At 47.7% G+C, this 13,699-nt stretch overlaps 1 protein-coding gene across 4 annotated transcripts in view; it reads left to right on the top strand.

Annotated features, from left to right (window-relative positions):
- The window catches only part of Slc38a7 (solute carrier family 38 member 7), a 19,088-nt gene extending 16,484 nt beyond the window's left edge, over positions 1 to 2,604 (top strand). For all 4 annotated transcript variants that reach the window (XM_029564089.1, XM_017798461.2, XM_008834242.3 and 1 more), the window contains one exon: positions 762 to 2,604. In XM_029564089.1, the coding sequence (XP_029419949.1) occupies positions 762 to 864 (103 nt within the window). In that variant the 3' untranslated portion in view covers positions 865 to 2,604. The remainder of the gene's footprint in view (positions 1 to 761) is intronic.
- The last annotated feature ends 11,095 nt before the right edge of the window (positions 2,605 to 13,699 follow it).

Here is a 13,699-nt window from a genome sequence, read left to right as displayed (position 1 = left end):
TCTTTTTGAGACAGGGTCTCCCTATAGCCCCAGCTGTCCTGGAACTCACTATGTAGATCAGGCTGGCCTTGAACTCACAGAGATCCGCCTGCCTCTGCCTCCCAAGTGCTGGGATTAAAGGCGTGCGCCAACATACCCAGCCAGGTTTCATGCTTTAAGAAAGATTATTCCAGGGCTGGGACTGTAAGTCAGTGGTATAGTGCTGGCCTATAATACACAAGGCCCTGAGTTCAAATCCCACCACCACAAAAAAAGAAAAACTAATTCCATAATAATATATTAATACTTAAAATATTTATATCCCAATACTTGAGGCTGAGGCAGGAAAATAGTGAATTACAAGACAGCCAAAGTTATATAGTAAGACCTCGTCTATAAACACTAAAACAAAACTTTTTCATTATAAAATTTTAAAAGAAAAAAGAACTTGCCCTTGATCTTGTGAGGTGATCACCAGTGGCAGTTTTTGACACGTGGTTTGTTTTATAGTGAAATGTATTTTATTCCCTGTCACCTGCTTTTTCCTGAGCATCTTCCCATCAGGAGACCTGCATTCTACCCTGCTCGTGTTCTTAGCATTAGTTCCTTTAGGTCTCAGTCTCCTTATCTATAGACTAGAGTCACATATTGTATGGAAAAGTCCTTGGGAAGTCAGAAGTACTTCGTCTATACAAATAGTGTGTATTAACTGACGTAGTCAGGAGTCTGCAGAGACATGAATGAAATGACTGATCAGTATTCTATCATCCTCTGCCTTACAGCTGGTGGGCACTAGTCAGTTATGGAGTTCTCTTGGTCACGCTGGGAGCCTTCATCTTCGGCCAAACCACAGCCAATGCCATCTTTGTGGACCTCTTGGCATGACCACTGCCTCCCAGGCAACATGTGCCCATTGGGCCCAGGAGCCATCTCTCAAACTATGGGACCACCCAAAGTCCCACATCCCATTCCAGACACTGGGATGATGCCTAGACACCTGTTTCCAAGGACAGTTATGGGGCAGAATCGGCCACACCTGCAGACAGCTCAAGCCCAGCTGCCTTCCTGCTCCCTAGCCCTGGCATTGTCGAAGATGGTGGCAGGAAGGTCCCACATCACAGACAAGCTTCTTCTTCTCCCAGCTCTTCATTTCAAGCTGTTGGAACTCATGGATGGAGAAGGTCAGTGAGTCTGAGAAGAGACAGCCTATTCTGACTTCCCTCAAGAAAGACCATGTGCACAGGGCTGGCATCCTCCCCAGAGCGTGACAGGACTGTGGTCAGTACCTCCGGGCTCACTGCCCACCCATGTCTCTCAGAAGCCAGTGGTGGCTTCCCCTAGAACCTGGCAACTTTCAAAGGAGCTGCTGACATCACACAAATGTCCATTCCAGTATGGGCCCCCTCTGAGTCTGGTAGCCTCACAAATCTTTAGGAACCCCATTCTGACTTTCTCCAAACCTGATAGTCCAGATTGGGTATCCTTCTCCTGAACCCCCAGACATCATCAAGTCTAATGTTTACAAATGGTGCCAGCCTGGCTCTGGAGCTGGGGGCCGCTGTGCCACGGTGCTGTGAGCATTCCTCCGTTAGCTTTCCCCATGGGCAAAGGGTCTGTTTGTCTCTCTCAGATTTCAGGTGGGCCCATCTTTTCAGAGGCTCAAGGATGGATGGGTCATGGGGCACCTGGGAACCTTTTGGAACCTTCCTGCAGGCCAGGCTGGCCAGGATCCAGGTGAAACTCCAACATGATTGCTTCACTCCTCCCAGCCTGTCCTAGCCTGAGAACTCAGCGAGAAAGAGGTTAAACTGAGGGCCCTGGAAGTTTCCCTTCCTATTTCCATATTGACTGTTCCCTCCATCCCTACACCCTACCTGCCCCACTACCCTATCTCTTTCTCTTTAGCTCTAGTCTCTCCCATTTGTGGTGGATGTTTTTGTTATTTGCTGGTAGAGTGGATGGCACCAAACCCTCTCATCAGCTTGTCCAGTCCCACATCTGTCAAGTGTGGCTTCAGTGACCTGACAATCCCATTGAGGTCATACCTGAATTGTTTCCCCAGGTAGAGTGAGGCGGGATACTATTCCTGTTTTTGACCACCTTTGTCCCTCACCTGCCCCTGCTCACTTTGGTAAATCCCAGGTACAGAATTGGAGTTCCTCCATAGCATTTTCTTGGTCCCCCCTGCCTAAAATGCCTATATCCTAGAAGTGAGAGGAACCCCTGCCCAGCAGCCCTCCAACTCAGGTCAGTCCAATCTAGGAGGCAGAGGCTGGGTGGAGGCCAGTGAGGCCTCTGCTCAGCATCCGTACTGGATGAGCTCTTCTTTCCCATCCGTGCCTGGTCCCACTGTGCTGGTTGCTCTCAGGCTCTTACACAGCCCCAACCTCCATCAAGGCCAGGGCAGCATAATGGGCAGGGCTGCACAGCCTCAAAGTGCTGTCTTCAGGGGTAGCCAAGCATAAGGCTGGGATACTGCATAGAGACAGGGACAAGAGACCAGAACCTGGCTTCAGCTGACCTCAGAACCCACCTTCCTGCCCTCTCCTCTACCTTCCTTATCAGGTCTCATTGGTTCTTTTCTACTCAATCAGGATGGTTAATAAAGGGGGCTTGTGTTGCTGAGCTGAGTCTCCTGCATCTTGTGCTGTGGACAAAGTCTGGACCATCAACAGGAGGAAGAGGGCTTGGAGTAGGAATTACAGATGCCACTTGGCCATCTATGACCCCTACCCCAGCAATGGCACCACCAGGCTCCCTTACCAAGCAAGAACCTGCTGGAGGCTCTGGATACCTTTTTCTTCTGTTCCCCCTAGTCTTTTCCCACTGACTGGAGCCTCTCCCCAGGTCCTACTTCGTCTGTTCTGACTCTAGTGCTCAGTCCACTCCATCTCCTGTACTTCTGTGCTCTCAGACTGGCCCCTGTGTTGCACATTCCTCCCTGACCTCAAATCTTAAACTGAGTGTCAGGTTCCTTAGACTTCACTGGGTCTCTAAAAGGCATGTGTTGAGTAATTCCTGCCTGACTTGGGTACAGCACCAGGCACTGCTCAGCAATGGCAGGAAAACAGCAGCAGAGCAGGCTCCAGGTCTGCTCCCAGTTGAGCTGGACAGACTGATGCTGAGCACTCACACAAGTACTGGAAAGCTGCGGTAAATCCGAAGAAGGGAAAATGGAGTATTTAAATGTGCAATGTACACTTTCTGTCACTAAAGCAAAATACCTGAGATCATCAACTTAAAAAGAGGGATGATTTATTGTTCAGTTTCAGAGGTTTTAGTCCATGATCACTTGAGCCTGAGATGGCATAGTACATCATGGTAGAAGCATGTGACTAAGGAGGCTTCATGGAAGTTGTGGCACACATCTGTAATCCTAGCACTCAGAAGCCCAGGGCAGGAAGATCACCAGCCTGGACTGCATAGAGAAACCTTGTCTCAAAAAAAAGACAGGAAAGGGCCAGGGTCCAGGCATCTTCAGGAGCATGCCTTCATTGACCAAAGTTCCTTCCACTTGGCCTCAATTTTTTTTTTTTTTTTTGTCTTTTTGAAACAGGGTCTCCCTGCAGCCCCAGTGGCCTGGAACACTTTGTAGACCAGTCTGGCCTTGAACTCATAGAGATCCACCTGCCTCTGCCTCCCAAGTGCTGGGACTACAGGCGTGCACCACCAGGCCCAGCTTGTCTTCACTTTTTAAAGTCTAACTTTTAGCAACAAAGGATGGCGAACAAGGCTTTAGCCAGTGGGTCTTTGGGGGTGCATTCTGAGTCTAAATTACAGCAGAGGCCTTAGAACATGTCTAGGGAGTCAGAGAAGGCCTGCTGGAGGAGGCAATGTTTGAGCTGGACCCTGGATGAGGAGTAGGAATAAGCTAAGTGGAGAAAGGCAGAGAAACCTTTCCTAGCAGTGAGAACTTAGGTGCAGAGGCCCTGAGGTGGGAGGAATATGGCTTGAACTGAGAAGTGGCTAGCATAGGTGAGCCTTGCTTGGATGTGGGAGAGCCACCAAGATGAGACTAGAGCATTCTGGATGCATCTGTGCCGCCTCTTTAGGGTTAGTCTACACAGCTTGCCTCTCTACACTGCCATCTGCTTCAGACATAGTCAAATGAGGGTCAGGGAGGGTCTCACCCTGCAAGGAGGAAGCATCTCAAAGAGGCTGAAAGGGTAAGGACAGCTTTGGGCCTCGGCAGTGCTCTAGAGAGTGAGTTTCATTTTCTCCCTGTGTGCGAAGGTGGAAAGTTTACAGCTATGTCTGGCAGCCTGGTTCATCTGTTCATACCTCGTACTAGAGACATTCCCATTTTAATGCCCCCCACCTTTAAACACCTGATCAATGTCCCTTAGACTGTAAAATCCATGCCAGCAGGGCAGTATATTTCTTATGTACCAGGCATCAGCCCAGTGCCTGGCGCATAGGAACCAGGTGCTTAGCAACTGAGCTAATGAGTGAACAGCAACATCTCTTGAGCTCTCAAACTTTGCTGATGCTCTGTTGCATCGTCCGTGTCTGGTCTTCACAACTCTGAAGAAACCAAGGCTAAATAAGAGCTGGGGTTACACAGGTCCTATCAGTAGAGCCAGATAGCATTCCTACCATGCCTGAGTAAACAAGGGAGCAGAGGGCACACCAAGCCAACCTGTGACCTCTGACCTCAAGCCCAGGAACCCACAAACCCCCCACCCCCATGCAGGCTCCAACGTCAGACCTTGGATTCTTTCCCAGTCAACCTACACCAAGTGGTGGGTGCCTGCTGGTTAATGTCTTTACCTGTCCAGGTCTCTGTTTGTCTAAAACAAGAACAAGAGTCACCGACCTTATTTGTGGAACTCACAGGGTAAAGGTGAGCCAGTGTAAAGAAAGTACTTGATGGCTGGGATTGCTGTGCAGTGGTAGAGCGCTTGTCAAGCACATGTAAGGCTCTGGGTTCCACTCGCAGGTCTTAAAAGGAAAGAAAAAGAGCCAAGCCAAGAGTGGCACACGCCTTTAATACAGCACTCAGGAGGCAGAAGCAGAGGCAGGCGGAGTGTGGTGTTGGGGTGCAGGGGGAAGAGTAGAGAAAAAAAAAAAAAAAAAAAAAAAAAAAAAAAAAAAAAAGAAGGAAAAAAAAGAGAAGTGCTTTGTAACATTTTAAAAAATACTTCACGTTTCATCTCAGAAAGACAGCTTCACACACCAACGTGCCTACAAGTCACAAATCACCTGGAACCTCCAATTATGGTTCTGATTCAGTAGGTCTGATGTGTGACCTATGTTCAGCACTCACATGAGGCGATGCTATTGCATGGTGGCACACGCCTTTCTTTAATCACGGCATTCTGAAGGCAGGGGCAGTTGAATCTTTGTAAGATCGAGGCCAGCCTGGTCAAGTTCCTGGAAAGATGGAACTATAAGGAAACCCTGTCTCAAAAATAAAGCAAAACAAAGATATTTGAAATCTAAGGCATATGTAGATTGCCTGGCAGACAACTATGGTCTGTTTCTCTGCACAAGAAAGAACATACAACTGCAGTTTGTCTTTTGGCCAAAAGAGGTCGCCCTCACAATTTCTGCTCATGATGTGCTCTGAGTCACTAGCCTCCCTGGTGGCTTGGCTATTGCCTGGTTCATTTGAGTGACACTCTTTTTTTTTTTTTAATGTGTATTTTATGTGTATTTTTTCTATGAGTGTATTGCCTGCATGTATGTGAGTGCACCCATGTTCTGCAATGCCTCGGGGGTCAGAAGAGGGCTTCGGATACCCCTGGAACTGGAGTTAAGGATAGTTCATAGCCGCCATGTGGGTGCTGGGAATCGAACCTGGGTCCACTGCAAGAGCAGTCAGTGCTCTTAACAGCTGAGCCATCTCTCCAGTCCCATTGAGTGACACTCTTACACCAGGGTAGGGTCACCTCCAAGCCACCACCTACTAGTCTGATGTGAAAATCGGACCAATCCAGGAATCACAGAAACTAATTGTGTAGGTGTAGATGTGGTTTCTCAGTTTCTTCTCAGGAGGACACAGGCTGAGCACCCCATGATACCATCCTAGACCTGATCTCAAAGCAAGACTAACTTGATGTGCCCCCAGGCACCTCTGCAGTCAGGTGGGAGCCAGTCTCCAGCTGAAATCATGCTTTTGTTGTTGCTTGGTTTGGGTTTGGTTTGGTTTAGTTTGGTTTGGAGTTTTGAGACAGGGTCTCACACTGTAGCCAAAGTTGGCATGGCATTCACCATGTAGCCCAGGCTAAGCCTGTACTCATGGCAGTCCTTCTGTCTCAGTCTCCCAAGTATTGAGATTACAGTTACGAACCACGATGCCCAACTAAGCGCACATTTTTGCTGAACTTTCTTCACCTGCCTTACCCTGTTTTCCCCATACCCCCAGTAAGTCAAGCATGCCAGAATCCCCATCTTGGGCCCCACTTCTAGAGAGTCCACTCAGGCCCTATGTCCCCTCCCTTCTCTTACTCCTGGCACAGTCCAGGAAATGAGTGTGTTCTCTGGAGCGATTGAGTAGAGTGACCCCTGCAGTTTGGTAGAGGGTGGGGAGAGGTGAGAAGTCCAAACCAGGGCAGTTGTATGGCATCCTATGTGAACTGGTGAGACCTTGATCTCGCCTCTGCTGCTCTGAAAATCTGGCAAGCCAGGATTATAGACCCAGATGGGAGACGGGAGGTTCAAATGCTGAATGACCCCAGAGAAAGACCTAAGGCTAGCCCAGTACAAAGACCGGGCTCTTTTTCCCTGCTGCCATGGAGTCACGTGGAGGCAGAGGCTCAGGTGCTTTCGAGATTTGGCTTCACCCATAATCCACCACCATGGCTGAGACATTGCTGCCAGAGGTGTGATAAATGGCAAACTGCTTTACACAAGATGCTGAGGACCACCCTTATCCATGATGGTCTAGCATGTGGAATTCGCCGAGCCGCCAAAGCCTTAGACAAGCGCCAACCCCATCTTTGAGGGCTTGCATCCAATTGTGATGAGCCTATGTATATCAAGTTGGTGGAAGTCCTTTGTGCTGAGCACAGATCAACCTAATTAAGGCTGATGACAACAACAAGCTAGGGGGATGGGTAGGCCTCTGCAAAATTGATTGAGAGGGAAAACCCCATAAAGTGGTTGGCAGCAGTTGTGTAGTGGTTAAGGACTGTGGCAAAGACTCTAGGCCAAGAATGTCATTGATAAATACTTCAAATGCAAGAAATGAATAAAAGATTTGGTTCATTAAAAAAAAAAAAGACTTGGGGGCCTGGAGAGATGGCTCAGCAGTTAAGAACACTGACTGGTCTTGCAGAGGACCCAGGGTCGATAGTTCAATTCCCAGTACCCACATGGTGGCTAACAACTGTTCATGACTCCAGTTCCAGGGGATCCAACCTTTGAGAGCATTGCATGACATGGGTGCACTTACACACATGCAGGCAATACACTCATACACAAAAAATAAAAGACTGGGACTGGAGAGATGGCTCAGGGTTAAGAGCATTGGCTGTTTTTACAGAAGACCCAGGTCGAATCCCAGCACCCACATAGTGGCTAACAACTGTCCGTCGTAGCTCCAGTTCCAGGGGATCCAATACCTCCACAGGCATTGCTCGACATGGGTGCACTTACATACATGCAGGCAATGTATGCAAACACATAAAATAAAAATAATAAAAAGACTTCCCACCCAACACCCTTGTGATGGTTTGAATGAAAATGTCCCCCATAAGCTCCAAGTATTTGGACATTTTTATCCCCAGTTGATGGCACTGTTTGGGGAGGTCTTAGAAGGTGTGGCCATGTTGGAGGAAACGTCACTAGGGGCAGGCTTAAAGAGTTCTTAAGCCTTACCAGATCTCCAGTTGCTCTGTGCCTCCTTGAAGATGTGAGCGCTTAGCTTCTGCTCCTACTCCAGCCACCTCTGCTGCCATGCCACCCCACCATGATGGACTGTTGCCCCTTTGGAACCGTAAGCTAAATAAACTCTTCCTTTTATAAGTTCCCTTGGCCATGGTGTTTCTACCACAGCAACAGAAAAGAACTAACGTAACTCTACAGTGATGGCCTCAGCCGACAAATAAATTGAATGCAAGTGTGGAATTTCCAGTCAGCAGACTCGTGGCTAAGGCTGAATAACCCTAGAGCTGCATAGAGCTTAGGGGAAAGTTTCCAGCATAGGAGATGAAAGGAGCAATCTGAGAAAAAGAGGAGACAACCTTAATATAGGCTGAAAAGTGGAAACCCTATCATCAACACACAGAAAGGTGAAGAAGATATCACAATCATAAAACAAAGATGCCTGAAACTGAACAAAATAAGAACTAGCACCCCAAATTAAAATGATAGTCAAGGGTGTGGAGAGACAGCTCAGTGGTTAAGAGCACTGGCTGCTCTTGCAGAGGACTGGGGTTCAGTTCCCAGCACCTACATGGCGGCTAACAACTGTAACTCCTGTTCTAGAGGATCTGACACCCTCTTCTGGCCTCCATGTGATACTGAGAATTGAACCAAGGACTTGTACAAGGCAAACACTCCACTGCTAAGCTACATCCCTGGCCCCATAGCATGCTATCTTTTATTAAGTTTATTAATTCATATGGATCTGGGGATCAAACTCAAGACCTCATGCATGCTAGGCACATGGTCTGTCTGACATGGAACTACATCCCCAGACACTACATTTGTGGAGGTTTTATTTTAAACATTTATTTACTTATTTTGTGTGTGTGTGTGTGTGTGTGTGTGTGTGTGTGTGTGTGGACTTGCACATAATGTCATAGTGTATGTGTGGCATTTCAGAGTCAGACCATGTGGTACCCAACTCAGGTCATCAGGCTTGGCAGCAAGTGCCTTTACCTGCTGAGCCATCTTGCCAGCCCTCTACATTTTTTTTTAACTAATACACTAAAAAAGCACAGGGGAAACAGGTGTGGTGGCACATGCCTTTAGTCCCAGCACTTGGGAGGCAGAGGCAGGCGGATCTTTGTGAGTTTGAGACCAGCCTGGTCTACATAGGGAGTTCCAGGTCAGCTGGAGCTACAGGGAGATCCTGTCTCAAAAAGACATAAAAAAACATAGGGGCTGGAGAAATGGCTCAGTGGTTAAGAGTACTTGCTGTTCTTCCAGAAGACCTGAATTCTGTTCCCAGTACCCATGTCAAATGGCTGACAACTGCCTGTAACTCCATTCAGGGGGGTCTGATGTCCTCTTTTGGCCTCCTGGGTACCTATACGCACATGGCATACATCATAGACACATACACATAAATAAAAATAAATCTTTTTTTAAAAACAAAAATTGTGGCCGGGCGTGGTGGCGCACACCTTTAATCCCAGCACTTGGGAGTCAGAGGCAGGCGGATCCCTGTGAGTTCAAGGCCAGCCTGGTCTACATAATGAGTTCCAGGACAGCTGGGGCTACAGGGAGACGCTGTCTCAAAAAGACCAAAAAAAAAAATTGTGGACTGGGCATCATGGTGCACACCTTTAATCCCTGTCCTTGGGAAGCAGAGGCAAGCAAATCTCTGTGAGATTAAGGTCAGCCTGGTCTACATAGCAAATTCCAGGCCAGCTAGGGCTATAAATAATAATAAGGTGCCACTTCTTATTTCTTTCTTTTTTCTTTTTTTTTTTCGGTCTTTTTGAGTCAGGGTCTCCCTGTAGTCCAGCTGACCTGGAACTCACTGTGTAGACCAGGCTGGCCTTGAACTCACAGAGATCTGTCTGCCTCTGCTCCCCAAGTGCAGGGATTAAAGGCATGTGCCATCAGACCTGGCTTTTTTTTTTTTTTTTTTTTTAAGATGGCAGTCCCAATATGTAATGCAGGCTGTCCTGGGACTGTCTCAGTCTCCTGAGTGCTGATAAGTGTATTCCACCATGTTGGCACTCTGTGTGGAATTCCAAGACATACCTTTGCGTAGTGTTTCAGTCACGTTAACCTTATCTAGCCCCTCACAGTTACAATTTCTTCCTGACATTTTGTTTTCCCTCTTCCTTTACTGTTTATTTTCATTTATGATAAAACATATTGTAGAACCTGATTTAATCCAACATTCTTGTTAAAGTGAAAGGAAACTGATGCCCAGAAAGAAGTGGCTTACCAGTCACCAGCAGTGAAGGGCAGCCTAGCATCTGAGGCTTGCTCACCTCTGACCACTTGTTACTCACTTTTGAGCCTGTGGTCTTCTCATCTGTCCCCAGTGTTTATTCCAGGGGGTGGAGGGAGGCGAGTAAACAGGGGACATTCTCAGACCCTCTTCTGTCCTTTTTCCTCAAAAGATCAGAGATTGGGCAAGGAACAAATTTCAGAAAAACCATGCTACCCTTGGCAACCCATTGCAAAATCTGTCTGGTCCCTATTCTCCAGCCCCCTCCCCAAGCTTGGGCTGTGACCATGGGGTGAGGACTCAAAGAGGAGCTGACTGAAGTGACTACGTTGAGATGCGCTTGGGACCTTAGCTTAGAGATCCTCTGCAGCCGGAAGTAGCTCCCATCAGAGGGACTCAGTACCTAAGTGATAGGTAGAGAATGGGCGGGAGCGAGCAGTGCGGATGGAGAGCAGCGCGGATGGAGAGCACGAGCGGATGGATGAAGGCACCGAGGCTCAGATGGAATTCTCAGTGGGACACAGATTTATTTCGCACGGGGCACCTTTCCCTCGGGAAGGGAAAGATGTCCACGAAGGGAAAGATGTAAGGGAAGGGAAGCTAAGGGAGAAGGGGGAAGGGGGAAGGGGGAAGGGAAGGGAGTCAGGGAAAGATGTCCAGGAAAGATGTCCACGGGTTGTGAGCTGGGACTTTACATATGGGGGCTTTAGGGTGTGGAATCAGGAAGGGGGAAGCAGGTAGGATTAGGGTGTGGAAGTGTTTTCTTTTTCCTCTTAAGATAAGAGGAACTCTGTTTATCTTATCTTTGGAGGTCAGAGGAAAGGCAGGCTGCTTCTCAGCAGAGTTTGCAGGTCCCTGTTGGGGAGGGGGTGGAGCTGCTATTTGGAACCCTAACACTAAGGATCACAGCTCCCAGGTGCAGACAAATGATGAATTCGCCTCATCACTGTACTGACACAGCCATGCACCAGGAAGCAAAGCTTTTCACTCTGAACCTAATGTCAGGTTCTCCTTGCTCTGAGAGACATGCCCAAGTAGGGTACAAGATCCTTTAAAAAAGAAAAAAAAAAAAAAAAAAAAGAAAGAAAGAGGAAGCCAGGTGGCGCACACCTTTAATCCCAGCATTTGGGAGGCAGAGACAGGCGGATCTCTGTGAGTTCAAGGCCAGCCAGGTCTACATAGTGAGTTCCAAGACAGCTGGGGCTGCAGGGAGACCCTGTCTCAAAAAGACCAAAAATAATAAATGAATGAATGAATAAATAAATAAAAAGTCTAGCCGGGCGTGGTGGCGCACGCCTTTAATCCCAGCACTTGGGAGGCAGAGGCAGGCAGATCTCTGTGAGTTCAAGGCCAGCCAGGTCTTCATAGTGAGTTCCAGGACAGCTGGGGCTACAGGGAGACCCTATTTCAAAAAGACCAAACAAAAGAGGAAAAGGGGCCTGGGGGTTTTAGCTCAAGGGTGGAGCACCTCCTTAGCATATACCATGTCATGCATTCAAACCCCAGCACCACACACACACACACACACACACACACACACACACACACACACACATTCTCACACACTCACACTCAGACACAGAAAGTCATATCACCCAAAACAAATTCCCAAATGGTACTAGGAACACCCTAAGAACTGAGGCAGTGTCATACAGAGTAGATGGGCATGGGAGTGCGGGCAGCAGGCCAGGCACTTGACGTTCTTCTGCTGGAGTAGCTGGTTCCCTAGCTATGGCCAAGGTGGGATGGTGTTTCCATGAAGGGAGGCTGAAAAGAAGCAGCACCACATCCCCATCCCCAGGGAATTTCTTCAAAAGGAGCACCAGTCTTTTAAATTTTTTTTTAAAAGACCTGTTTTTATTTTATGTATGAGTGTCTTGCCTGCACATATGTAGCTGCACCACATGTCCACAATACCCTCAGAGGTCCAGTCCCCTGGAACTGGAGTTATGGATGGTTGTTAACTGTCACATGGATTCTGGGAACTGAACCCAGGTCCTCTGCAAGAGCAGCCAGTGCCCTTAACCACTGAGCCATCTCTCCAACCTCAGAACTCCAATCTTGCAGTAAATCTTCCTCTAATTTGGACTCTGGGACCAAAGTTCTTTATAGACAGAGCTCTAGTTCCCAGTGCTAACACCAGCATCGACCCCCTCCATGACCTTTGTCTTCTTGGCCCTCATTAGTGAAATGAGCTGGTGAGATTCTACAGTTCCCTTTGAAAATGCACAGAATCCTCCCACCCCCAACAAGACCCAGTTCTCAGAAGTTTCTCCCTGTTCTATCTCTCAAGGATTAGCTGTCCCCTGAAGTCTATCTTTTAGAGATTAACTGCATGTGGAAGTTAGCTAGGAATGCACAAACCCTCCCTTCCCAAGCACTCCCTAGTTCCAAGTTATAGGACAAGGTCACACCTGGAAGGGAGCTCTGCAGAAATGCTGACCAAAACAAAAACCAGACACAAGTCCCATTTATCAGGGCGGGACACTTTGATCATCTGCATTTTCTTTAGCTCAATTGAGCTGCAACTCTTGCCAGCCCACATAAGGAAGATAAGATGCACACGGCTCACATTCCAGAAAAGGCCACTTTTCAAGACACTGGACAGCTGAGGTGCCTATCTACTTGGGACCTACAGAGCATCCCTTCAAAAATTGGATGAAAGATACAATCAGGGTACAGGTTAAGAAGGCTACTGAAAGGCAAAAGCCCTGCGTCTTCCAGCAAGCCAGAGTGTTGTTACTGAAGCTCTTTCTTCGTCCCTTGACCTTTTCATTTGTTGACTCCATTGGGTGGCAGCAAAGAAACCGTGTGCCTTTCTCCTAGTTCTGACAGATTACGTTCTAGTCCCTGTTCCTTATCTCAGAGCTTGTAAGTAGATGTCCTCCTGAGCTTGTAGTTTTAAAGGGAAAGGGCAAAGGAAAAAAAAAAAGAAGGAAAAAGAGGAGGAGAGGGATGGTGACGAAGCATTTAAAATGAAAAGCCACTGCCAGACCATTGCCTAGCTGCTGGAGGCTGAGTAGGAAGATCCCTTGAGTCCAGGAGTTTGAGGTCAGCCTGAGCAATAGAGTAAGAACTTGTCTGAAGAAAACAGTAAGTAAAGACAAAAAAAAAAAAGAAAAGAAAAGAAACCCCTTCAGGTGGCACAGACCAATAATTCCAGCACTTAGGATCCTCCTTAGGAGGATCATAGGTGCAAGACCAGCCTAGGTTATATAACTGTCTTAAAAACAAACAAACAAACAAACAAAAAACTGGCCGGGCGTGGTAGCACACGCCTTTAATCCCAGCACTAGGGAGGCAGAGGCTGGCGGATCTCTGTGATTTGGAGTCCAGCCTGGTCTACATAGCAAGTTCCAGGCCAGTTGGGGGCTATAGGGAGACCCTGTCTCAAAAAGACCAAAAAAAAAAAAAAAAAAAAAAAAAAACACCAAAGCCCCAAAGCCAGGTGTGGTGGCTTATGCCTTTGATCCCAGTACTCAGGAGGCAGAGGCAGAGGCAAATGAGTTTGAACCCAGTCTGGTCTACATAGTGAGTTCCAGGCCAGCCAGGACTACATAATAAAATTCTGTCCGAAAAACAACAAAACAAAACAAAACATACAGAAAAACACCTGGCCTAGAGAAATGGCTCAGAGGTTAAGAG

Source organism: Nannospalax galili, unplaced genomic scaffold (genome assembly GCF_000622305.1).
Source record: "Nannospalax galili isolate Female #2095 unplaced genomic scaffold, S.galili_v1.0 scaffold716, whole genome shotgun sequence".
NCBI classification, from domain to species: domain Eukaryota; kingdom Metazoa; phylum Chordata; class Mammalia; order Rodentia; family Spalacidae; genus Nannospalax; species Nannospalax galili.
Note: the sequence above shows the minus strand (reverse complement) of the source record. Positions and strands in the feature narration are given on the sequence as shown.